We start from the raw sequence: 27,920 nt of genomic DNA on the forward strand, positions 1-27,920 counted from the left end.
TGGAGGGTAATGGATAGCTCAGAAGTTCAATTTATTTAGGGTTTAATAAAATAATCACACATATTACATATAACACAACCTTAAAAAAAAAAAAGGTCCCTTGATCACCCAGTCAACATAGACCTGGCTCTAAGCAATTTGATCTGCATGGTTGCGTCTTTCACGCACCTCCAGTCAGCGTATCCTGTTCTCACTTTATTTGATGCCACAGTTCTGACTTCCTGTAAGCCTTGGTGTCCAGTTAAAGAGTTTACATTCATATCCAAGGTGTTTCTCATTTCTTACGGCTTCTCGGGCAGCTCGATTTGCAGTTTTTTCAGAGCTGCTGTGAAGAACTTGGGAAGCAGGCAGGACACAGTAAGGTCATCGTGACCCCTGACCCCTGGTAGGGTGATCTGTCGGACATGGAGGTGGAGAGGAAGGTGTCGGGTTTTGCTCTGCTCCAGTCCAAGCCGCCGCAGCACACCTTCCGGTAACTTCTGCAGAAAGAAAAGTGATACCCGCATTTGGTGAAGTGTGACCAGTGAGAAAGTAATCTCTTGTGATCATCTGCCGCGATGGGAATTTTTTTTTTTTTTAGCATCATGGCACTTCTAGTGTGTCGTTATAACATATCAATATGGTCATTTATTCATTTATTACTTTCCCATGTTGGATATCTAATTAAACCTTTAAAAGAGTGCTGAAAGTGATACTTGCATGGTTAGTGCATGAAACTTAACTTTTGGCAAACAAAATCCCAAAACAGTAGCTCCCCAGACAAAAATATCTGCATCCACAGCTAGCAACACCAATCAGCACTTTACCTGAAGTATTATTTACTTCAGTGGTCACCAACCTTCTTCCTTGAGATCTATCTTCCTGCAGGTTTCATCTTCAACAAAAATCCAACAGGCCTGTTTTATAGTTGATCAAGAACTTCTGAAGGTAATGGGGCAGGTGGGCACGATTATGGTTGGAGCTAAAGTCTTCAGGAAAGGTAGCTCTCCAGGACCAGGGTTGGTGATCACTGATCTACTTTAATGTCTTTAGGGGTGTTGCATTATGAATTTTAATAGTCTCAAAATGTAGTCTAAAAACATCACAGTAAAACACAAGCCAGTGGTAAAAATTAATAACACATTCTTTGTGTTCCCTGTGCACTAAGAAATGAAAGTTGCTGTCGTGTGTTTTAGGGCAAATCGAAAAAAGGAAGGGCTGTGAAATTTCACATAGCACCCAGATAGAAAATTAATGAGAACTAGTGCAGTAAGGAACTCTATCAGTTAAAAGATAATATCGGGAAAGGCATTTTAATCTGTATTTGGAAAAAGCCAAGAGTGAGGTACCTGTCCAATCATTCACTGTGACTAACAATGGAGCCATGACACCATAGCAACCTTATTATATAAATATTTATCATGTTTCATGTCCAAATAGAACTTAACATTGATGCTGTCTTGTTTCAGGATGCGTACAGCCACACAACCTGTGTGTGTGTGACTTGTTATATGAGCATGACTGATCACTTGGACACTTTAACTGGTCTGTAAAAACATCAATCCCATAGAAAAACTGGGATTATTTCACCGTCATGCTCAAGATAAATTGTCTATACGCTTAATGGAGGAGGGGTCTAAAATTGAAAGAACCTCAAGTCTCTTAAGACTCTTGAGATCTTACCTGACAAGATTGGTGCGGTTATAATGTTCTTGTCCAGGGTGCTTAATGCTGGCTGCTTGTTGTTGCAGTACGTTTAAGGGAAGCATCAATACAGATACTGGTATCTGTCTGATACCATGCCCATTTACTAGTTTTTGAACACGAAAGGGGATGCCTACTGCTCCAGCATGTCTAGTCATTCTCGTGACTAATTTGTATGTAAGAACCACCTTAAAAATATATTTCAAATATAAAGGAAGCTATTGAAGAAATTCATCTGCTGGTAACAGTGATTAATTCCATAGAAATCTTACATTCAACTGCTCATTCTTGAGATACTGCGAGAATCTCAAGCAGATGCACAAACACACTGATGGATGGACAGACCAATGGCAAAAATCGTAGATGGAGATAAAAAGAGGTCTTGAGTTCCTGAATATGAAGGTGTAATTAACATTTTGGCGTGACAAACAGGAAGGGTGCTATAGAAGAAAAACTACTTCAGACATTTGACCTTGCTGTGACCTTGACCCTTTATGGATCGATTCCAAAATCTAAACAGTTCATCTGCTGGTTACAATCATAATTCCATATACAGGTGCAGCTCAAAAATTTGAATATCATGGAAAAGTTAATTTTCTTCTGTAATTTAATTTAAAAAGTGGAACTTTCATATATTCTAGATTCAATACACAAAGTGAAATATTTCAAGCCTTTTTTGTTTGTTTGTTTGTTTTAATGTTGATGAAGATTACAGCTCGGCTTACAGCTCATGGAAATCAAAAATCCAGTATCTCAAAATATTAGAAAAAAGAATTTATAATACAGAAATGTCGACCTGAAAAGAGCTCTAATCAGCGAATTAACCCAAAACACCTGCAAAGGTTTCCTGAGTCTTTAATCTCTCAGTCTGGTTCAGTACACAACCACAATCACGGGGAAGATGAAAGTAAATGTTGCATTTCATTTGGAAATCAAGGTTCCAGAGTCTGGAGGAAGAGTGGAGAGGCACAGAATCCAAGTTCCTTGAAGTCCAGTGTGAAGTTTCCACAGTCAGTGATGATTTGGGTTGCCATGTCATCTGCTGGTGTTGGTCCACTGTGTTTTCTCAAGTTGAGAGTCAATGCAGCGTCTACCAGGAGAGTTTAGAGCACTTCATGCTTCCATCTGCTGACGAGCTTTATGGAGATGTTGATTTCCTTTTCCAGCAGGACTTGGCACCTGCCCACAGTGCCAAAACTACTAGTAACTGGTTTGCAGACCCTGGTGTTACTGTGCTTGATTGGCCAGCCGACTCGTCTGACCTGAACCCCATAGAGAATCTATGAGAAACACCAGACCCAACAATAAAGACGAGCTGAAGGCAGCTATCAAAGAAACCTGGGCTTCCAGAACACCTCAGCAGTGCCACAGGCTGATTGCCTCCATACCACGCCACATTGATGCAGTAATTTGTGTAAAAGGATTAAAACCCCGACCGAGTATTGAGTGCATAAATTAACATACTTTTCAGAAGGTCGACATTTCAGTATTATAAATTCTTTATTCTGATATTTTGAGATACTTTTCCACGATATTAAAATTTTTTGAGATGCACCTGTAAATCCTCACAAAAATTCAACCACTCGTTCTTGAGATATTGCATTAATGATAATCTCGGATGGAAAGTCTGACGATCCGAAAACATAATGCATAAAAATGCTCCGATTGATACAGTATTATGCGATGAATGCCTACAGTATGTTGGCGCACTAATGAACAGACTTAATGACTGCAATGAAACAGCAAACTGTGCTCTGTGAAAATATCTAGAGGAGGAACTACAGCATCTTAATACACTACAAGTAACCTGACGAAACATCTTTATTTAGGCAGTATCTAAATTTCTAAGCAACCTAAGCAATCTTAAGATTTTTATGAGCATAGAGCATTAGTGCTGTACGGTGAGTGTGCAGAGAAACTATTGCATGTACGAGCACACAGCAGCAACCAACATCCACCCATCCATCAATTTTCCACACTGCTCATCATACACAGGGTCACAAGGGTGCCCGGAGTCTATCCCAGGGGACTCGGGGCACAAGGCGGTGAACACCCTGGACAGGGTGCCAACTCATCACAGGGCACAATCACACACACATTCACACACCCCCATTCACTCACTCACGCACCCCCATTCACTCACTACGGACAATTTAGAGATGCCAATCAGCCTACAACGCATGTCTTTGGACTGACGGAGGAAACTGGAGTACCAGGAGGAAACCCCGCGAAACAGGGGAACATGAAACTCCACGTACGCAGGGCAGAGGCTGGAATCGAACTCCCAACCCCGGAGGTACGAAGCAAAAAAATACTTACTTTGACACTTCTCACATCAGCAGCACCACATTGCTGCAGTTTGACTCAGTTAAGCTTGGACTACTTAAACTGATAACTGTTTGCCAATCGAGCAAACATCTTGGTAATTAATCCACACAATCTCTACCGTGACCTGTTATGGGTGCAGATTCAATATTGAACATTTCATGCAGTATTGAATGTCGGGTGTGTTTACAGTTACACACCTGAGGAGCCAGCTTATTCCAGTGGGTGTACTTATGATCTCCCAGAATAGGGCAAGCCAAAGCCAACGCCATGTGAACCCGCAGCTGATGTTTCACTCCTAAACGTAACACACACACACAAACACTTCCATTATTTTATGAATGATACCAACTATCCCAAAGAATGGCATTCTTTATAATTAACAAATGAACTTCAAGATTTGACGTTTTCAGTTTGGTTAACAATGTTGTTTGGCTATCTACTGATAGTGGCATCAGTAAATTTAGCCCTTGCTTCATCTCAAGAGAGAGCGATGAAGCAGTGCTTTACTCCTTTATGCCTGCCCAAACAGATCAGATTTCAAAGCTTCAACTTTCCTTCAAATACCATCAGACTCATTATCTCGGAGAACGCTAACTTTGAAGCCAACGTTTATCGTCTCTACTAATTCTACGTTCCATATGTTGAGTGAAAATTAGAAGCTCTTGCGCTTTTGTTTTAGGAGCCAACAGTGAAACCTGACCATTATCTTCTATTATATTTGCGAGTGTAACTGCACTAGTAATGCCCTTCTGTAACATCAGCTCAGCAGACAATTGCTAACTTTTCACGAGAATAACAAAAACAATAAACAAACAAATAAGTAAATAAACCATCAACTGATAAATTAGCACCAGAAAGTTAATCACAAATATTTCAATATAAACATATTTAATGTGTTTGAAGGTAGAGTTTTCCTGTAATTATATGATGTGAATACGAGTCAGGGTAACATCTCAGAACCTGTGACTGGCTGGAGCTCCACCAAGCTGCATCCTGAGCTGCTGTCCAGGACCTTGTAGTGTGTGACGGCGCTCTGCGCTTGCCGGTTAGCTCTCACTCGGACCAACCCGTCTCCCTCCTCGGTCGGTCTGTAAAGCGGACTCAAACCCATCTGCAGGACACCTCAATATCAGAATAGCTTTTTCAAGACAGGTACAATGACCGAGTCTTATTACTGCAGTATTACATTTAAAGCCTGTGAGAAATAAACAATACAAAGATACACCGATCAGCCACAACATTAAAACCACCTTCCTAATATTGTGTAGGTCCCCCTTGTGCCACCAAATAGTTCTGAGTCGAGTCAAGGCATGGCCTCCACAAGACCTCTGAAGGTGTGGTGTGGTATGTGGCACCAAGATGTTAGCAGCAGATACTTCAAGTTCTCTAAGTTGCGAGGTGGGGCCGCCATAGATCAGATTTGTTTGTTCAGAACATTCCACAGATGCTCGATCGGATTGAGACCTGGGGAATTTGGCCTGAGGCTACACACCCCCATATACAGCAAGCTGTGATGCACTGTGTTCTGACACCTTTCTATTATAGCCAATATGAACTTTTTCAGCAATTCGTGCTACAGTAGCTCTTCTGTGGGATCGGACCAGATGGGCGAACTTTCACTCCCCACGCGCATCAATGTGCATTGGGTGCCCATGACCCTGTTGCTGGTTCATCGGTTGTCCTTCCTTGGACCACTTTGGTGGGTACTAACAACTGCATACCGGGAACACCCCACAAGACCTGCCATTTTGGACATGCTCTGACCAAGTCATTCCATGTCAAAGTTACTTACGCTTGCCCATTTTTCCTGCTTCCAACATGTCAACTTCCAGAACCGAATGTTCACTTGCTGCCTAATATATCCCACCCCTTTATAGCTTCCATTGTAATAAGAATCAAATGTTATTCACTGCACCTGTCAGTGGTTTTAATGTTATGGCTGATCCTTGGCAATAAATGTAAAAAAAAAAAAAGTCACTAAAAGTCAGTTATTTTTGGCATCAACAGGCCTTAAATGATTGCTCACCTTAAAGTGATGCTGGTCCCCCATGACCTCCTTCTCAATGATGGGGATGTCAATCACACCTTCAGAAGGAACAGGGACACCAACAGTGATCACCCTGTGTGATAAGAGGCTGATCGTTATTATTATAGTGCCGTGCATAAGTATTCGCTTATGCTGTGTGATATATATATATATATATATATATATATATATATATATATATATATATATATATATATATATATATATATATATATATATATATATATATATATATATATATATATATATATAAAAAACACACACACATTTTTTGATACACGAGTTAGAAGGCACAGAAAGTCCAGTGGCCCCCAACGCCCTGCAGGTGAACTGGTGTTACTTGTCCTGAATTTGCAAATCATTGTGATAGGGTTGTGGATTTTAAGGCGCAATAACAAACTTTCATGTCACATATGCAATACAAAGTCTGACTTCCTGTGAGATTTTCTGCCCTTAAAAAAATAAAGAAAAGAAAAGAAAAGAATGAATTACATGACTACGTTTACATGGACAGCAGTAATCTAATTATTGACCTTACTCTGAGTAAGACAATGTTGTGTTAAGGTGTTTACATGATTCGCTTTTAGAATACTCCTTTCATGTACACGTTTTACAGGTTATAGAACATAATTACATTAACAGCCCGCGTCATTACGTCACCGCGCCACAGCGTCCGACATTCCCTCCAGAATTTCACGTATCAACATACAGTTGGTCTTCGTTATGGTACTGTATACAGTTTTGGGTGTTTTTATTTAATTTTTTTTACGAACGCTGTAAGTGCGGTTAATTATTTGTCATGCTGTACGTGCAAATAGATGACTGCTTGAAGCCGTGGGCTGTGTCTCAAACCGCGTACTTACCGTCTATATAGTAGCCGAGATACATGTATTTTTCCCCACTACAGGCCTATAGTAGGCAAGTACGCGGATTGGGACGCAGCCGAACTGTCTTGTTCGGCGTAAAATGTAAAACTGCCGTGCGTGATCGTGTCCTGTTGCCAAATCCACTGAAACTTCTCACACAACGTTCACATGTGATTAAGGTGTTTACATGTCTGTAATACACGTCCATAATGCGACTAAAACCGGAGTACTCCACCTGTCTTAATTCGATTAGAGCTTACTTTGAGTATGACCTTAATTAGATTAAGATAAGTAAAAATTGCTGTTTACATGGTAGTTTCTTCATCAAAGTATGGTCTTAATCGGGTTAAGAGTGGATTATTGTTGTCCATGTAAACCCAGCTATTGTCACACTTTAACCAGTCTGCATGAATAAAAGGATTTCAGGACTCCAATCCAAATAAGATTAAAGATTCTCTGCCTGATCCTGCGTGATGATGAAATCTTTCTCAGTTTCATAATCACTTACATGTATCTTTTCTCTGCTTGATGCGATCTGATGAGATTGTGTATTCGTTCAGCAGTTTCCTCCGTCCTGGCCAGGAACAAAACGCCTGTGGTGTCCTTCTCGAGATTGTAACAGACGTGCAGCTTGGATCCTCCTTTCGTGCAGTCAATAATTTTGGCCAGGACTGGCAGACTCTCTGCAATGCTGTTCCCGATGCCTCCAGTACCTATGGGAATGAGCAGCCATGATTCAGTTTAAGAAATTAAACATACTGTGTGTATCAGGAGTATTTCTCAAACACTGACAGACGTATTTTTTATTTTTTTTATTTTTTAGAAGCAGAACCCTTCCTGCTTGCAATTACATACAAAGACAAGCTAATTTCCAGGTCTACAAAAATGTTCACAGGCTACAACAAACTCAGAAAGCAAGTACACCTTCTCTTGGTTGAAACCCTGGTGACAAAAGTGGTGCACATTTTTTTAAAGTCTAGAAAATCTATTAATGTTAGTATAATATTGACTGGGAGTCTAAACCATTCCCTAAATTTTGTTCTGAAATAAATCAATTAATTTTCCCCAATAGTTTTCACCAACGTCAAGGTTTACACTGGAACAAAAGTTTTCTATAGTAAGCATCTCATGTTCACCCACCCTTTAAAGCACTATATAAATATACACTGCTGCTGATTTACAGCAGTTTAAACTGAATGTTATGCATAAGTGGTCTTTTATAATCAAAGCACATAAAACCTATTTATTTAGCTGCTTGGTATCATGTACAGCAGTGCTTGAAAGGTTGTATAGAATTGTCTATATTTCTGAATAAATATGACCTAAAACATCATCAGATTTGTACACTAATCCTAAAAGTAGATAACGCGAACCCAATTAAACAAATGAGACAACATTATAATACTTGGTCATTTATTTATTGAGGAAAATGATCCAATATTACATATCTGTGAATGGCAAAAGTATGTGAACCTTTGCTTCTGCCACTCACATATGTAATATTGGATCATTTTCCTCAATAAGTATAATGTTTTGTCTCATTTGTTTAATTGGGTTCTCATTGTCTACTTTTAGGACATGTGAGAAAACCTCATGATGTTTTAGATCATATTTATGCAGAAATACAGCCAATTCTAAACAAACTTTCAAGCACCACTGTATGTTGGCCATATGAACGTGTTAAATGTGGACCAGTCACTCATTGGGGGTGTTATCTGGGTCTCACATTGTGAAGGAAAACCACCGACAATTGTTTAAAAATAAATAAATAAATAAACTGTGACACCTACCTACACCCATCAGCTCATAATGATTTTATGATTACACTACTCATTACAGTCAGGTTCAGTTATTACATAACTAAGTACTTACTGTAAACTGGGACTCCATATGGCTTATTTATAGCGATGAGGTTTTGGTCTTGGTACAGAATACTCTTAGAGAGTGCTTTTGCGAAAACATTTGGATGGACAGATTGGAGCTGCTGAGTGAGCTGCCTCAGTTCTGCCACATTCCGCTGTACAGGAGAGACCGGAACCTTTAGAGGAAGGGAAAGAGAGATGAGCGGAATACTTACGTGGCCGGACCGGAAGTTGATAAAGTCTGATTGGAACGATAAGTAGTTTAAGTCAAATTAATTCAACCCACTTTATTTTTTGCATCTGGCTTTTCCTCTTTTTCACGCCGGAGCTTTTCTGCGATATCCGCGGCTCTCAGTCCTCTTTTTCTCCCTGGAGAAACGCCTGCTTCTTTCTCCGAAACTGTACCGAAAGGACGCAGTAAACATCGTAGTGCTCCATAATAATTTATTCGCGTGTTCCCGACAACACCGCGATTAAAATAACGACTACTCAAGTTTCGACTTGTCCACACACCTAATAACTTTACTGTGCTCATCTCACATGTCTGACCCAAAAGCGGGGATTTCAAAAATAATATATGTGTATTCAAAGCAAGGAGAAGCACACCGCATGGTCGAACAGCAAGGTATTAGAGTTTTTCAAAATAAAAGTCTCTGGGTGATATTTACTTAGGCGTGTTTAGCCCGAAGATATAGGAAATGTCTGGCTAAAGTGCACTGGAATTAATTATGCCATGTTAAACAATTAAATTCCAACATCGGTATTTAAGTTATTAGAGATCACTTGCTGTTCCATTTGTGAGAGGAATAGGTATCTAAGTTGTGTTGAATAATGAATGGTGCCAGGTCTACAGTAGAGTGAATTATGTATGATGCCACTAAGAGTAAAGGTGCACTGTACTTGACATAATCAAACTACAATTCATTCTAATACAATTTTCAATATTGCCTACACATATAGGCGCTCTATATTTGTTTTTTTGTTTTGTTTTTTTGTGCCCCAACATCTTAACTTACAACTTACATGAATGAAAGTATGTAATAGCCAGAGAGCCCTCTACATATAAGAAAATGTCTGTAATTGGCCAAGAAACTTTCAGCGGGTGTGGACACTCTTGCCACAAAAATGCAGCAGACCATACCATTTCACACAAAAAAAAGGAAATATTAACTTATCTGATGAGTTGCATCATAAGTTTCCTCACCATTTTCTCCCCAATTTGGACACCTGACCAGCCAGCTCTCACCTATCATACCACAGCTACCAACCAAGAAGGAGGAAGACTAACACATGCTTTATCTGAGACATGTGAAGCCAGCCAAACACATCTTTTCAAATTGCTGCTCATCTTTTCAAACACATTCAGAGTACACCATCCCTCCCACTCAGACAGCACTGCCAATTTTGCTCCCTTGGCTTCCAGCCACAGATGGCTGAAGCATCACCAGGATTTGAACTTCCCACTTGGGAATAACCATCTTTTTTTCTTTCTTTTCATTTTCAAATAGATATATTTCAGCATAGGGGGCACAGTGGGTTGGGGGTTTGATTCCTGCCTCTGCCCTATGTGCACGGAGCTTGATTGCCATCGCTAAATTGTCCGTAGTGTAAAAGGTTGTGTGCGTGTGTCTGTCCTTCGATGGGTTGGCACCTCGTCCAAGATGTCCCTTGCCTTGTGCCCCAAGTCCCCTGGGGTAGGCTCCAGGCTCTCTGTGACCCTGTGAAGGTTAAAAGGTATAGAAAATGGATGGATGGTAATTTCAGCATTTCAAATGACTTCTAACCCCTCCTGTGCCCCTCACTGTCTTACTGGTTGTCCTCCCCGTGATGGCAAGGCTGTAGAATCATTCATTAATATATGGTCCCTTTCCTTTAATCCATAAAGTAGAAGGTGTGCAACAAACTGCACAAAGCAGTGTATGTAGATAGGTGTTCCAAATAAACTGATATCTCAGTGTTAGGTGCAGTTACTGAATAAAGAGACTGGTATATATATATATATATATATATATATATATATATATATATATATATATATATATATATATATATATATTTTTTTTTTTTTTGCACCGTTAATATGAATTCTCAAATTTAGTGGATCTGATTTACAATAACAGCATCAGATAATGGTACATATTTGGCACTGTTGTAGTATGCTGTACTATTGACTACATATAATTTGATCAAGTGCAAAACAAAAATCAGGTGCACCAAGCATATGTCCCTGAAGACCCCACAAAATAACCCACTTTCCTCAGTTTGGAAGTTGCACTGCTAACTATGTACTTAGAGCAAGCATCATGGTGTCCGATGCTGAATCACAGTCATAGGGATTCCTTTTATAAATATATTAAGACACTCTGATCAAAGAAGAACAGCTCAGAAGACTGACCTAAACTATTTTGTAAGGCTCAGCGGATCAACCACACACCGAGTGTCGCGTGTCAGTGACCACAGCCGGTTGGAATCTGAGCTGGGGTGGTGGGGGGGTGGGGGCTGGGGGGAGGCAGTTCACCGTGCACAGATCAAGTCCTCCACGTTCGCCAGTGATAGCCTGTCATTACTGTTCACATGAGAAGCTCCGGTTAACCGACTAGACTCGGCAGGTCCAAAGATGCTCCAGAGAAACATACTGTAGGCCCCAAGTGCACAGCTACTGTGCGTAATGACAGCATCAGTGTGCCTCAGAGTTTAGCAGCAGGTCTTTTGAGGAGAGCTTGTATTCAGCTGCAAATCCCCAGTAATGGAGATTGACACATAAAGGATTCCAGATCCACTGACAGAGGCAATATTAAGGATACCCATCTTCCTCGGTTCTGCGGATCGAATTTCAACCAGGATTCCCCTCAGGTAGGATAGGTTAGGGGCCTTGGTGTCAGTGCCATTGGAGCAGTGTGCACTGGAGACTAAAGGAAGACTCAGGATTCTCAGGAGATATCTGCACTGAACTGGAGGGCTAAAGTAACTGGGAACAATGTCTCATCAGACAGGTATCCATGGTAAGTACTTAGCACTTATTGTTCAGATTTATCAAACTTATCATCTTCTAATCAGGTACAATGGGGTTTATTGTTTTAACACACAGGATGTTGAAAGGTGTAGTAGTGTAATATTTTAATCCGAACCTGTCTCAAGTATGGAGTGATGACCAAATTTTATTCACCAACAAAAAATTAAACATTCCTATAGCTCGGCTGAGGAATTAAGGATATTATAATATAATATCATATCATATCATATCATATCATATCATATACTTTCCTTCCTCTTAAGCTTATGTTTGTTTGTGTGTCTAAGGTGAGATGCAACAACTCTCGTGAAAGAATAATTCATTCAAAAATATCCAATATGTTAGTAAACTACTAACCAAAATCAAAGCATTACCTCATTCTTGTACATAACTGGGGATATGCATGAGAATTAAGAGAAATGGAATGTTGCATTACATTTATTTGAATGGTAAGACAGTGTAACTGGAGCTCGAGAGCGGAAGCCCTACACTTCATGCATCTCACCTGAACCTACATCATTTATGAACCATGGCCAAGTGGTTACCATGGTGAAAACATGGCACTGGTTGTCTTGACTTAAAGAAACCTTTGTCAGTATGCATTTCCTTCACTGGTCTAGTCGTCTTTCAATAAGGTGAATCTTATATCCGAGCAGATTGCATGATGAACAGAGCTATTATTTGCCAAACTCAGATAGCAACAGTTAGACCTAAGGTTTCTCAAGCTCACTTCATTGCCTTATCTGATGATGGAGTCAAGGATCTGTTCTTTTCTTATTAAACTGTATTAGAGGTTATTACTTTGTTTCGGTACCCAAAGCATGGATTAAAGAAATACCCAAGGACTTTTCAACATAATCTTTATTCGACTCTATTTCATCTGTAGCATACAGTATGTGCAAATACCACACACAGGAATTTCACAGAAAATACGTTTCCCTGTACTGAAAGAAGAAGAGAAAAGTCTAAGCGTAGTTGGGGCATTATGACAATAGACCTGATTTACACAGTGATTCTAGAGTCTATACTGGGAACACTGGACATGAGGCAGGAATATGTCAGTCCGTCACTCCTGTGAGATAGCAGTCCGTCACATGGCACCACAAACACATTCACACACTCACTCACACCTAAGGAGAGTTTAACATAGCCTATTCATGTCCCGGCATGTTTTTGAGAGGTTGGTAGAACCCAGAGAACCCAGAGGAAACCCACACAGACATAGAGAGAATATGTAAAACTCCAAACAGACAGGATCCAAGCTCAGAGACCCTGTAAGGCAGCAACGCTACCTGGTGCGCCACTGTGCTGCCTATAATAAAAAATTTAATGATAATAATACAGATTTAGTGCTTCATTTACAAATACTTTTATGTGAAATTTGAAAACATTCTATATAAATGTCTAGTGACCTCTTTAACATCTGCCCATAGACTTTTATTATAAATGAGTTTTGTTTAAATGGCTTTAAACAAAACAGTAGTGTTGTAGCTATAGATTAGGTTACAAAATGCTGGAGTATTCTGTTCTGTAAATTCCTTAGTAATTGGTAGTGTACATACAGTAGGTAAGCCAAAATTAGAAAACCCCATCCGTAACTGGTTCCTTTTCTATTACATTTCTAGCGACTGAGGATTTGGGGCAGTTCCTGGTCAAAGCGAGGCAAGGAGCCACCAGAGTCATAAAGATTGTCATAAGGAGTGGTGAGTAAGAGAATTTGCGTTGTAGATGTATATTACTTCTGTACATAATGTTGAAATTTTGCTGTTTGTTTTTGTATCTTTAATGACTGAGAAACTGAAGAAGTTAAATAGGCATTATCTGTGTACTGAGGACTCGCCTGAGCATGGCTGGAATATGCAGTGCTTGCAGTATGTGTTAAGAATTCATCATACCATACTATTTTGAGACTCAGACTGATAAACTGCCTATGATGTGTGTGTGTGTGTGTGTGTGTTTAGAGCAATTGGTGTTGGGGTCCTACAGAGAGCCCTCTCAGAGCTGGGACCAGGATTATGACCCATGTGTTCTGCCTCTGTTGGACTCATCGGAGCCATGCTACATCCTGTTCCGTATGGACACGCAGAACCAGCAGGGTTACGAGTGGCTCTTCATCTCCTGGTCTCCAGATCAGTCGCCTGTAAGCACACACACACACACACACACACACACACACACACACACACACACGCCTGAGATATGTATTGTGTGGCACTTTGGAACTGATACCGCACTCTGCCTGTGTGCTAACTCGCTGCTTGCTGCAGGTGCGACTGAAGATGGTGTATGCTGCCACTCGTGCCACACTGAAAAAGGAGTTTGGTGGAAGTCACATCAAAGACGAACTATTCGGAACCACACAAGTAGGTAGACGTGTTACATATGTCATTATTTTAGTTCTTCACTGTTGATATGTCCTTATTGTCAACATTGTGACTGTCATTACTAAAATCCACTGCTAGTACATAAGAAAATGTACTACTGTCTGAATAACAATAGAATAATATTGTTATTATTCTTAATATTGTTATTATTATTATAATTACATGGTGGGGAAATAACTATTGATTTACTCATCCATCCATCCATCCATCCATCCATCCATTTACACAATCTGGGAATATCTACTAACTCATCCATCTATCCATTTACAAAGTGTGAGAATATCTATAAATTTATCCATCCATCCATCCATCCATTTACACAGTGTGAGAATATCTATTAGTTTATTCATCCATCCATCTATCCATCCATCCATTTACACAATCTGGGAATATCTATTAAGTCATCCATCCATCTATTTACACAGTGTGAGAATATCTATTAATTTATCCATCCATCCATCTCATATGAATTTAACTAGTGGTCCCGTTCTCTTAATTTATTTACTCAACAGTTCACAAGTCATAAGTAAGAAATAAAACATAACAGAACGTGAAGTAATGTGATGAAGCCGAACACAAAGTAGAAAGATGTTACTACCCCAAAGTTGATTATTTTCCTGTAACAGCACATCCTAAAGTGTTTTATTTCTCATATATATACCACACAATTTTGCCACTGATTACAATTTTCTACTTATTAATGAATGACAGATTGATTTTTTTTAAAAATTCAGTTTCTAGTTAAACTTAATGTTGCGGAACGTCCACAAAACAAAGCTAGTTCCTGTTAACGCTTAATTTATAACAGCTATCATCAGATGTTCTCTCATTTTCGCTTAAAGTTAATAATACGCACACAAAAAAAATGCAGCTTGTTTCCGAGAAACGGTAAAGTGCAAAGTCTTCTGTCCTGACAGCTTTTCCATGGTGGACACCTTAAAGGAACAGCATGACGTCTTCCAAAAATGCAAAATAAACAACTCTTTACCGAAAACATCACCATGTCAACAATCATATATTTTTCTTTGCTAAATAACAACACTTTTTTTTTTTATCCATTTATGATTAGCTTTAGATTATGTTGAGTGTCTTCCATATAAGTCCCTATGCATTAATTTAGAAATGATAACGTATTAGAACGAGTGAATTATTATTATTATTATTATTAACTAGTGATTTGTCTTATTTGCACTACTGTCAGAGCCACATGGTTAAAGAATGCTACAACCTCTAATCTCAAGCCCTCACCTTTCCCCTAACTGGTTGTAACATTTGAATTAGCTCCTGTGAATTCCTACGAATTAGCAAATGTGAAGCCATTTCCAGGTATCTTTAAGTATTAACATCCTGAGACAGCTCTAGCAGCTCATCAGATGCTGCCAGGTTGAGAGAAAATGTGCTGGTTTATCTGCTCTTCCTCTTCTCTACAGGAGGATGTGTGTTTTCAGGGTTACCTTCGCCACATGTCCTCTTCCTCCAGCCCTGGTCCCCTCACTGCAGCTGAACAGGAGCTCCATCAGATCAAAGCCACAGAGGTGAGCAAGCCAACACGTCACGTTATTGAAACCCTGACATGGCCTTCATCTCAAACTGCACTATAGCTAGAACATGAATGGAGAGTGGGGTTTTTTTCCCCCAAGCATCATTAATGACAGTTTATTGCTTGAAATGCACCTGACAGGACAAGGTTGTATGGGTAAGTTGTTATTAGTGTGATGCGATTTAAGGTGTGAGACTGTGTGTGTTTGTGTGTGTGTGTGCGTGTGTGTGTGTGTGCGCGCAAACAAAAATATACGTACTTAAAATGACACTATATATTATTGACTTCGTTCTTAGGAGGAGCGAAGACGAGTCACTGCTCCGTCTGGGAGAGGAAAGGTAAACTCTGCTCTATAATCAGATAAATCATATAAAATTCCCAGCTGCCAGACCACTAAATGCTCCTGCAATCACACAAGAGGACTGAACTGACCGTGGCACAGTAAAAGCATTGTGAAATAAAAAAATAATCTTAATTGGTAAAGAGAGTTTTTAGTGTGATTTTACCATTTAATAATGATCCTTTTAATCATGAAAAACCTAACTGTTTTAAAAAATGAAATTAGAACTGTATCACATTGTTACATGAGAAAAGGGCTACACACTGCACTGTATATGTCAAAGTGCTTCCCAAATGTCTCACGTTCATAGGGAAGTCTGAGCTCATTCAGCTCTTTAGAGAACCAAGCCTATATCTGATATAATAGCGCTGAAAACTAATTGAAAAAAAAATTTTTTTTTTGTTCACCCAATGTAGTTATACTTCCTGATTGTTTTGAAAGTATTCAGACCTCTTCATTTTTTCCACCCACATTTTGTTATGTTGCAGCCGTATGCTAAAATCCTTTAAATTATTATATCAATCTACACTCCATCCCATAATAACAAAGCAAAAACCAGATTTTTTTTTTTTTAATAAATAAAAATTTAACCATGCATGGTAGGCTGATTGGCATCTCTAAATTGTCCATAGTGTATGAATGTGCGTGTGTGTGTGTGTGTGTGTGTGTGTGTGTGAATGTGAATGTATATGTGATTGTGCCCTGCGATGGATTGGCACCCCGTCCAGTGTGTACCCCGCCTTGTGCTCCATGCTCCCCAGGATAGGCTCCAGGTTCTCTGCGGATGGATGGATGATTTGGAAAGGCACACACACCTGTCTATATAAGGTCTAACAGCTGAAAATGCATATCAGAGCAAAAACCAAGCCAGGTCAAAGGAACTCCCTGAAGGTTCCCAAGAGCACACTGCCCTCCATAATTCTTATATGGAAGTCGTTTGGGGGAAAAAAATAGTTGAAAGCATTTTGGCATTTGGCATAACATACCAAAATGTGAAAAAATGAAGGGGTCTGAATACTATCTGAATACCCTGTATATTACCAAAAATAATATATCAATGAACATCAACAAATGTCAAAAAAAAAAAATCAGTAAATGATGTGAGTTTTATTGAACCAGCTAAAGTTTGTTGGACTATGAAGCACAGCTAGTTTAAAATGAAACTTTGCTTGTTTTGTTTAGCATTTTATAATTTTGGTTAATTTTTGTTCTGCATAGACCATACCATAAAACCCTCAAACTGTGCCTTTTCTTTTTTCTTTTTACAAGATCAACAAGCTCTAAACCACGAAATGCAATTAAAAACCAATTAAACAAATGTTTTCAACATTTTTTAAAGAGTGTAGTAGCATAAACCAGTCTGCCTTACATTTCAAATAACGATTTTTCTATTTCTGCAGAAATATTTAGAAAAATAAAAAGGACTGTTATTTTAGCAATTATTTTTTTTACAATTGATATCAAATGATTGCAGTCGTGTCCACCTACACTACCAGTATTTCACACTGAGGGCACACAGCTTTAAGTCTGCTGAAGCAGCAAGTTGAGCCTGCTGTTGCTTCACATGATGATATTGGTGGTTGTGTGTGTGTGTGTGTGTGTGTGTGTCTGTCTGTCTGTCTGTCTATGCCTCTGTATATGTATTTTCTAACTGGAAGGCCCAGATAAGTGTGGAGAGTAAGTCCCTGAATCTGCAGGGTTTGGCGTTCCCATTAAAGGAGGAAGCTAAACGAGCTTTACAGCTACTCAAACAAAGGCGCATCAACTACATCCAGCTAGTGAGTCCCATCCAAATACACACACACACACACATACACACACACAAATTTAAAGGTTAAACAGTGACACTTCATACCTTTCAGTGTTAAGGAATGTCATGCACTTCCTTCACACATTCTGACCTTTCTGTTATCATTGCGTGTGTGTGTGTGTTCTCAGAGGCTGGACACTGAGAGAGAGACAATCGAGCTGGTCCATACCAATCCTACAGAGATTCGTGAACTGCCGGCCCGAATCCCTGCTGATGCTCCTCGCTATCACTTCTTCCTGTATAAACACTCTTATCAGGGCCAGAGTGTGGAGGCTGTGGGTCAGTCCCCGAGCTTTTCTTATCATTTTCCACTACTCTCTTGATATGTGCAAATATCATTCTGCATTTGCTTCTACATTAAGTGAATTGGGAGGGCATGGTGGCTTAATGGTTAGTACTGGTACCCCACACCTCCGGGGTTGGTAGTTCGATACTACTTATTCGTAACAAAGGAATCTGGAGCCTATCCCAAGGAAGTTGGGGCACAAGGAGGATGACATCCTGGACAGCGCACATCTTTGGACTGGTGGAGGAAACCAGAGTACCCAGAGGGAACCCCCGATGCACGAGTAGAACATACAGACTCCGCACACACAGGGCAGAGGTGGAATTCGAACCCCCAGCCCTGGAGGTGGGAGGAAAACATGCTAACCACTAAGCTACCGTGCATTCGAAATCATAAATATGTATAATTAACCAAAGCAACATGGATTTTTTTTACCTTTACATTTTTTAAATAACTTTTTACCTTACTTTGGCTGTCTGCCTGCCTGCCAACATGATTATCTTTAATGTTGGGTAAGGAGCCAGTTTAACAAGCACAGAGGTAAAAACAGTCAGTCTGAATAAAGATGTTGAAAACCTTGTGTGATTTCCTCACACTCCTCCAACAGGTTGTTGTACATCTCTGCGTGTTGTAATGAAATGGACATAAGACTTATCAGTTCATTTTGTAACCCGATACCAGCTGTCAGAATGTCTGTCATGCTCCTGTCATGCTCCTAAACACAATATTCTACCTTTTTTTTTTTTTTTTTTTTAATAGAAGTAAACACAACTTAAAATGCTAGAACTTGTAGCTGAGACATGCAAAAGAGAGACATATCTCAGTTCAGGAAACTCAGTAGTTTCAGAACTATATACAGTAGCAAATGCAAATTTCCACCTTGTCAAGGGATTTCCCAGGCTGCTGCACAATTTGCACATTCTTATCTTACACTTTTACGCTCATGTGCTGCCGGTGCTGGTATATGTTCAAGAATGAACCTTTATACAGTCAGACCATGGTCCTGATGAACCACTTGGAGTCCTTCATTCTACACAAAATGAGAGACAGAGCAGTGTATCTGCCAATCACTTTTTTTTTTTTTAATAGTTGCAAGTACAATGTTAATTTCTTCATCAAACCATTGATTCATCAATGCAGCATAGATTTTTAGACATTTTTTAAAACTCATATCTTATCGTAATGGCAGTCGTGTCATTTTAATAGACGTTTCCGACGTGCACCAAAATTTGTCTGGACCCAACCAACCGAAACATGTTTGCTTATCCGTGTGAAAATCTTGCGGTTTGTTAGCACTTGGTTTGGTTTGTGGAACAGGAACACAGGAAATCAAAAGTCATTTCCCTGGACTTTATATGAATGTATTTGTTTGAAAAGCTTTGACTACTGCCCAACTCTGTGTTTTTAAACCTAATTTTTGTCCATTGAATGGGTCTTGAATGAGAGTGTGAGTGCCTCAAAGTTCTGTAATGAAGAAAAGGATGGAGAAATATAGGGGCATTTGCTGACTTTCATTTTAAGTGTGTTTCGGGTGAACAGGTTTTACACCCTCTCCTTTGTACTGGGAAATGTGTTGAAATGATTGCTTGTGATAAACACCCACACTGACCAGAGGCAGTCGATGGAAATTAAGCATGCTGGTATGGGCTGTTTTTTTTTTCTTTTCACTCTCAGTCCAGTACTTTGCTGGTACTTTGGTCTATCTGTTACGGTTGATGCTCTGGTCTAGTAATTCTAAACAAATTCTTGGATTTAATTTAAGTTAAAGGTATACAGACATAGTAATTCAGGGGTCAGGAAAAACATCCTGTAACGCAGAAGAGAGATTATACTTTAACATTCTTATATCGTCAAACATTAAGGTAAAGACTAGTCCCTATATTCCTTGAAGTGGTTTAACCATTAGCGTATTGTAGATTTCTCTTTCTCACTCTCTGTACGTGTGTTTTTGTGCGATTTTAGTATTCATCTACTCCATGCCTGGGTACAGCTGTAGCATCAAGGAGCGGATGCTCTACTCCAGCTGTAAGAACCAGCTGCTGGAGGAGGTGGAGAGGGATTACTGCATAGAGATCAGTAAGAAGGTAATCGGGAATTAGGTCATCTGTTATCAGTGCTTAGAATCCATTTTTTTAGTACAATGGTCTGTAAATGTAAGTCAAACGTAATGCAGTAGAAAACAGGGCCCTAATGCATCCTGGGAAAACTGGAAAACCTGGAAATTTATAGACAAGTTTTCCAGTCATGGAAAACACTGGGAAAGTGAAAAAAATGTCCCAGAAAAGTGTCAAGTTGAGCTACTGCGTGACTAATAACTAACTACGTTACTATGTCACTAATAATGATAAACCATACATTTTATGAACAAAAAATATTTGTATTGTTTTATCATGATTAAATAAGCAAGTGAATATGATTACAAGTAATAAAATAACCATCAAGCATCAACATAACCATCAAAGTGATGTTTAACTCCCCTATTTAATGTTTAATCCTCTAAACAAACACACTCTAAAGCTGAGCATGTCGGCTAAGATAACTTTTCACAAGAAGCAACTACGGTATCCTGCATATGAATCATGGAACAAGTCTTGGAAAGTGATTTCCAAGAAAGAGTGAGGACACTAATTATGGAGCACTTTGTTTTTGTGAATAAGACTCCCTGATGAGCAGGCTTTTCTGTGCCAGTTTCTGGATTAGGACTGATTTCAGGAGTTGATGTTAAAGTACTGCATGAACTCTGTCCAGTCACTTTACATACATATACATATATATATATACATATATATATATTTGTGTGTATTTCTGAAGATGGAAATAGACAGTGGAGAGGGCTTGACGGAAGAGTACCTATTTGAAGAAGTTCACCCTAAGCCACAGGCCCTGAAACAAGCCTTTGCCAAGCCAAAGGGCCCTACAGGGAAACGGGGTAACAAGCGTCTGATCAAGGGAGTAGGGGAGAACGGCGAAGACAGCTAGAGCTGCGTGAACTGAGACACAGCCTCCATAAATGCTCAACTGCGACCTGATGTCTGACTTCTCTTTCCGTTGTTCTGTCTTCCTTAACACTTGTGTTCTTGCTAAATGTTCTGACACCAACTGTATTGAAAATGCCACAAATATTAAACAAAACACTCTGATTATTTTGCATAATATTCAAATAAAACCTGTTTCTGTACGTTTAATCTCCAGTCTGTGCTCTGCTTTGTCTGGATTCTGAGAAAGAAAGGTCAAGTAAGTACACGTTAAGCCTTTAAGCCCTGGAATTAAAAAGAAGTGGGGAGCTACTGAAGTTAATACAAAAACTAAAATGCAAAAATGTATACAGTCATTATTAATCAACACAAAAAGAGCACAGGTTTTGTGAGGTGCTGACTGAAAAAACAATCATACACTTTTACAAGTAAAGGTACCAAACTGTACTTTTCCTTGTTCCAGGGAAAGTACCAATAAGGGGACATGTTTTGTAATGGAATTTGACGATATGGTGGATACAACCTCACCAAAACAATAAAGAATGTGGAAAAAGTTGAGCATACTGTAGCCTCAGATTCCTGTTCTTGGCTGAAAGGAGTGGAACCTGATGTGGTTTTCTGCTGGTGTAGCCCATCCGCCTTAAGGTTTGACATGTTGTGCGTTCTGAGATGCTTTTCGGCTCACCACAGCTGTAAAGAGTGGTTATTTGAGCTACCAAAGCCTTCCTGTCAACTCTAACCACTATATCTTCTCTCGTCAGCAAGGTGTTTCCCCCTTCAGACCCTTTGCTCACGTTATGTTTTTTTCTTTCTTTTTTTCCGTACCTTGCTGTGTAAACCGTAGAGATGGCTGTGCATATAAATCCCAGTGTGAACATAATGTGAACATTAACTGAAACTCTTGACCTGTATCTGCCTGATTTTATGTGTTGTGCCACTGCCACATGATCGGCTGATTGGATAATTGCATGAATGTTCAGTTGTATAACTGTTCCTAATAAAGTGGCTGGCGAGTGTACTGTATATATCAGTAAACAACCTTTTTTAACGCATAGTTGACATTGTGATTTTTTCCCCCCAAAGCTGCTAGGTTTAAGAAAATATACATCATAGTATAGAGAAAAAAACTGAAATAAACATTTTTGATAAGGTTTAAGAGAAAAAAAAAATGTAAACCATCACAGAAATTCTAAGGGTTTCCATTACAAATACCATTACAAACAATCAGCTGTTAACAATTGAAACTATTACCTAATGGTTTCCATTATGTATTAAGGCGTATTAAGGGCGTAGGCCCTTAATGGTATCCACTAGGCATAACATGCCACTGATACATTACATTTGATAATAAAACCAATACAATTCTCATTATAACAAATAAAACCATTACAAATTATATGGGGGTTTCTACTGTTTTGTGTGTGTGTGTGTGTGTGTGTGTGTGTGTGTGTGTGTGTGTGTGTGTGTGTGTTTCAGCAGGGATTAAAAAGAGTTATAGATGCAATTTATAGCCTACAAACATCTGAAAATCTCGTGTCTTGATTTCTAGCTCCAACTAGCCTGTGGAAGGTTTCCAGGCAAAAGGTATGCACCAAAACACAAAATGTCCCCTTGAAGGTATCACTATAGCCTACAGCTGTGTTGGCTTTGTTTATGAGCGTGTACAGGCTAGTATTCTAACACACCGTGTACCAAACAGGCTGTTTTCATACACTCTTTAGTGCGGATAATATGTGGTTTTTGGACGTACCCATTCCACGGGACTGGCACAGGTTTCCTGGAAAGCCTCTTACCAGGAAAAGTCCTCGGCTACGCGTTTACTGGCGCGGTCACACAGCGGAGGACCAATCAGCGTGCGCCGCAGCTCGCGAGCGCAGTTCCGTGAAATGCGCAGCGCAGCCAGACGCGCCTCCACTAAAACCGATTCTCGGAAAGCGTTTCCCGGTGCTCTGCTTTTCCAAAGGCGTTAGCACTGCTTACATTCGTGGAGCTCGTGAGACAGAGCGACGTGTGCTTTTACTGCTGAGTTCAACGTGTGAGTTCCTAGTGTGTGAGACCGGGCGCCGGTTTGTCGCCATTACTCCAGTGAAGGATGTCGACTTGGGTCTTGTGTGTATAATTCAGCATCTGTAAGGCGTTAAAAAATTGTCATCACCCACCGGTGATACAACAATTCCGACTTAATTCGTGATGCTCTTGTGTGTGCAAAGGTAAGAACTTTTTTTCTTTTAAATAGTAACCTATATAACAGGTTATAATTTCTCCCAACTCCATGCAATCACAAAGAAAGTTATTAAGATCAGCAGATAATAATTATTTATTTATTTATTTACATTCTATGACATCATGGCATTTTATCACTTCATTTCTTTTCTTGGTTAATGCTGGATTAATATATTCTTGGTTAATGCGTCCATGCATACTAATAAGAACATTTTGTCCCCAGCTGCGACAGGGAAGGAAATATAACCCGTCAAAAATATTACCATTAAAAATATCATACTCATAACCTTGCCCTTTCTACAGTCTCATGTCTTAAAAGTTTATTCCTTTGCTTCATGCAACATAATATTTTATTTTACTCTTCATAGTGATTTAATGCTTAATCCACCCACTGTAAGACTTATCATATTATCAAGGCTTTTCAAATATTATTATATATAATATTTTTATTCTAGCCCTATTCCTGGAGAAGTAATTAAAACAACCTCTAGCACCATGGTGGTGTTGATGTGGTAGTGTTAGAGATAGTGTTTACAGCTGCACTTGCCTTTTAATGATTTTTGAATAGCAACATTTTTGGGGAACGTCATAAGATATGTCCTTCACTGTAGAGAGGGCCAAAAATAAACTTCATCATATCTCACTTGATAAGTAAGGCCCAACATTCAGGGCAGCTTTTAAAACATATGACAGTATAAGTGTTAGTGAATGATATTGATAGGGGCACTTATTCATTTCCATTGTATTGATCAATTTTACAATATTATCACAACTCATCTATACAGAAATCTGGGTGTAGATTTAGATTCCTATTCTTTCTTTCTTTCTTTCTTTCTTTCTTTCTAACTTTTGGTGCAACTGAAATTACATTTATGTATATTCATTGAAGAAGATGCTTTAATCCAGTGCAACTTCCTAATATAGTAGCAAAGAGCTGAGCAGTTTAGGGATAATGGCCTTCCTTGTACAACTTTCAAGACAAAAGTACAGAAACCTGAACTACTACTGCCTATAATGTTGAGGAACAAAGCACTGTATGAATAATCCCACTACTATGATGATCTAACCAAACAAGAATAGGGTGTAACATGACATTATAGACTAGCTATGAAAAGAATGTTGCTTGTGTAACCTTGGGAAAACATGTTCTTGGTCCATTCTCAAGGTCTAACACATGGTTTTATGGTGTTCGCTTCAAACCAATTTATGGTCCTTTCTAGTCCATTTGTAAATAAAAGATTCATCTTTCCTAATAGGATTGCAATCCTACCTTCAGTTATGGTTACTGGAGAGATGAGAGTTACAGACAATGCAGAAGTATCAGAAGGTCCCTGTAACCAACCGGTCTCGCGTTCTGCTCAGCCGTGGGATTCGTTCGAAAACCTGCGATGCATCCATGCGACATTTCAGCACCTGTATGCCTCAGGTAAAGCTCAACCAGGATTGTGCTCAGTCCTCAAGACCACCTTCTGTTTTTTTTTTCAGAATCAATCAAATTTAGAAGTTAAATAGCATAAATAAATAAATAAGATTATAGAATTGTTAGCAGCCTTTTCCTTAATGTTGATACCAACATTTTCACATATTTAAGTCTAAGGATCACCAACATATACTGGTAGTTTCGTGCAAACATAATATTAATGTTTTATCTTTTTGAAGCAGTTTTCAAACCAGCTTTTTTTTTAAGCTCGGTTAATCGTGTTCACCTCGGACCTCCGGGGTTGGGGGTTCGAATCCCGCCTCCGCCTTGCATGTGCGGAGATTTCATGTTCTCCCCGTGCTTTAGGGGTTTCCTCCAGGTATTCTAGTTTCCTCCCCCAGTCCAAAGACCATAGTGTGTGAATGGGTGTGTGAATGTGTGTGTGGAATTGTACCCTGCAATGGGTTGGCACCCCATCCAGGGTGTCCCCTGCCTTGTGCACTGCACTGTATTTTTGGCCAGATTTTGCAGTTGCGAACAAAAATTATGGCTAATTTAGTGCCATTGCAACCAAGAACAGTCGACAGCAAAGTTCTTGCAGTGTCCAAAATGTTTTTTAGAAAAATCTCAGTGTGACTCCAATGCTATGAATCTTGCCTAAAAGTTACCAATAGGAGGACGGCATAGGACAGTTACGAAACGTAAACAAAACATGTTATTTGACAGGCTGTTATACAGTTCAGCCAATATTTTATTGAGATCATCTTGTACAGTCTGACAAGTAATAATAATTAAAGGCCACTGTAACTGCAGGGTCTAAAACCAGCTTTAGGTAGGTTAATAAATAAATAATAGCTCAAGAGCTCATCACAGTGGACTCTAAGTGGTCCCCTGTGCAAATTTTTGTTGCATTTTTCCTAGTTGTTAAATTGTTCGGATAACCAGAAAACAGTCCCTGGGAACCACTAACCTAATCCTTTGCATCATTATACTGTTATATCTATATATAGATATAATATACTATGTCTTCAACATTGTCTCCTTTGTTTTTCAGGCTGGTACTGGGGGAACATTTCAGCCAGCCAGGCTGGAGACGCTCTGGCAGGCACGGCAGAGGGCACGTTCCTCGTGCGAGACAGCAGCCACACACACTACTTCTTCACCCTCTCTGTGAAGACAAACAGAGGCCCCACCAACATACGCATTGAGTACAGTGGCAACCGTTTCTGCCTGGACTACAGTTCTAGTGCCTGTCCTCGGCTGCTGTCCTTCCCCACCGTGTCCGATCTGGTGCAGCACTACGTGGGCACCAGCAGGAGAAAGGAGAAATCTAAGCCAGAGGAAGATACCCCGGCAGCACTGAAGGAAAATGCAGTTCTGCTGAAGCTCAGGCAGCCTCTGTATAAACCCAAAACCTTCCCCATGTTACAGCACTTGGTCCGCCTCACAATAAACAGACACACAAACTGCCCAGAACAGCTTCCCTTACCACATCTTCTGCTGATTTACTTACAGGACTATCCCTTCAAAGTATAACATTTGCACCATGCATAAATTGGGTTTCCCGTGAAAGAAACTGCTGGATAAACATTTAAATGATGCAGGAGCTGTGTGCAATAGGACTATGTATGGGTGCTGCTAAAGATTTGCACCGAGTCCCAAAGTGCATTGTGAGAAAGAAGTGTGTTGAGACATTCAGGCCTGTGGCCAGTGAATAAAAGCTGAACTGAGCATAATGAGACCATTAAGCACTTATTTGAATTACAAAATTGAGTCTAAATATACAGTATAATGACTATGTAATTGCTCATATTCAAAACATGTATTGGACTATATGACAAACCAAGCCTCAACTATAAGTTCTGAGATCTATTGCTATGACTCACCATGGCAAACTTTTGATGTATTTAATTGCACAGCAAACACCTCTCTGAATTTCCAAAGAAGTATTGTGAAGGCAGTTATGAAGGGCCGGAGTGTGTTGTGGCATTTGGATGGCAAAATTTCGTGCACACTCTCAGAGACAATGACAGTTATAGAAAGCTACAGACTTTCGAATAGCAAGTCAGCAGGCCCTGCCTTTGTTCTGTCTGCCTGTGCATTACAGGCTAGATACGAGGAGCTGCTTCCTGCATCCTGTTTACATATGAACAAAATTTGTTCAACTGAAAAACAGAGTTCTTGTATATATTACTGTCTGTACAAATTTTCAGTTTTTAGTCAAATATTTCAATGAAACGTTTAATTTTGATCATCAAAACAAACAAAAAAAATAAATAAAAAGATCCTATACACCAAGTTCCTATACTAATTTATTAATCTTATACTAATGTATTTTCTTTACATTTTACCTTTTGGGAGCTGTGTTGTTTTTTTTCTTCTTCATCTTTTACATCTTTTATAACCCTGTTTACGAGCTGGTAGTGTAATCTATAAGCCTGCTCTTGAAAGTAGGTCAACTTTGTATGTCCTGACATATCACTGGAATCAGACTCTAATGACATCATTCAACATTTCCAAGTAGACTTAGATTTTATCACCTGCTATTTTCTTAGAGTTCGGTAGTTTAGATTTACACATGTTTTTAATAAAAAACTGAAACTGTCCAACGCTGTATCTTTTCTGAGAACAAAAAGGATTCAAGGGTTACACAACACTTCTTCACTGAGGTGGTATTAATTACTGTATTTGACTCTTCAGCATATTATATATTTGAAACTGGTTATGCCACACACACTATGCAAACATACATCCAGCTAAATTAGATATCAGTGGATGTTTTGCTGGTGGATCATAATACCCAAGTCAAGATGTTCCTGAAAAAGCTGTTCATTGGGACTACAGCCACAGAGACAGCTTTTAATACATCTGTATGAGTTATACACTGTCTGATGTGCATCTGTGAACACACACACACACACACACACACACACACACACACACACATGCACTTACACATGTAAGTCATGTAAGTCTAATTAAAAATATTAGTACAATGTGTGCTTGAGGCTTTTCAGAGCTGGAAGATATCTAGTAGTTCATGGAAGTGATCTTTTATTAAACATTACAGTTCTTACTTAAACTTTCTGAATAATTTGATTCACTACTCAAGTGCCATCCCATTGCTTCCTTGTTCTTGGTAA

The 27,920-nt window shown here is 39.4% G+C and overlaps 4 protein-coding genes and 1 long non-coding RNA gene across 6 annotated transcripts in view; 2 read left to right on the forward strand and 3 right to left on the reverse strand.

The window, feature by feature from the left end:
• LOC108254852 (uncharacterized) overlaps positions 1 to 27,920 on the reverse strand; it is a 146,105-nt gene that overhangs the window by 15,950 nt on the left and 102,235 nt on the right. The gene's annotated exons all lie outside the window — the stretch shown is intronic.
• Positions 17 to 9,328, reverse strand: rpusd4 (RNA pseudouridine synthase D4). Its single transcript, NM_001200968.1, is given in 7 exon segments — positions 17 to 479; positions 4,209 to 4,306; positions 4,972 to 5,122; positions 6,038 to 6,131; positions 7,433 to 7,637; positions 8,797 to 8,962; positions 9,073 to 9,328. Coding segments are annotated over 7 exon segments (1,161 nt in total). The 5' UTR covers positions 9,322 to 9,328; the 3' UTR covers positions 17 to 281.
• On the forward strand, positions 9,323 to 21,344 carry twf2b (twinfilin actin-binding protein 2b). 2 transcript variants are annotated; one of them, XM_017450216.3, is made up of 10 exons: positions 9,323 to 9,411; positions 13,425 to 13,502; positions 13,761 to 13,939; positions 14,067 to 14,162; positions 15,614 to 15,718; positions 16,020 to 16,061; positions 17,722 to 17,841; positions 18,002 to 18,152; positions 20,122 to 20,243; positions 20,971 to 21,344. In XM_017450216.3, exons 1-10 carry the CDS (start codon positions 9,327 to 9,329, stop codon positions 21,136 to 21,138), a joined length of 1,146 nt encoding a protein of 381 aa, XP_017305705.3. In that variant the 5' UTR covers positions 9,323 to 9,326; the 3' UTR covers positions 21,139 to 21,344. The 2 variants fall into 2 exon arrangements, with proteins under 2 accessions (XP_017305705.3, XP_017305706.1); XM_017450217.3 differs by lacking the exon at positions 9,323 to 9,411 and adding an exon at positions 11,301 to 11,788.
• LOC108254848 (uncharacterized) lies at positions 15,563 to 22,968 on the reverse strand. The gene is made up of 2 exons (XR_001809969.3): positions 22,885 to 22,968; positions 15,563 to 15,784 (listed from the first exon to the last, which is right to left on the reverse strand). It is a non-coding gene; the product is annotated as an uncharacterized LOC108254848 (long non-coding RNA).
• Positions 22,985 to 27,386, forward strand: LOC108254847 (cytokine-inducible SH2-containing protein). The gene is made up of 3 exons (XM_017450219.3): positions 22,985 to 23,344; positions 24,614 to 24,783; positions 25,832 to 27,386. Exons 1-3 carry the CDS (start codon positions 23,325 to 23,327, stop codon positions 26,311 to 26,313), a joined length of 672 nt encoding a protein of 223 aa, XP_017305708.1. The 5' UTR covers positions 22,985 to 23,324; the 3' UTR covers positions 26,314 to 27,386.

Source organism: Ictalurus punctatus, chromosome 21 (assembly GCF_001660625.3).
Source record: "Ictalurus punctatus breed USDA103 chromosome 21, Coco_2.0, whole genome shotgun sequence".
NCBI classification, from domain to species: domain Eukaryota; kingdom Metazoa; phylum Chordata; class Actinopteri; order Siluriformes; family Ictaluridae; genus Ictalurus; species Ictalurus punctatus.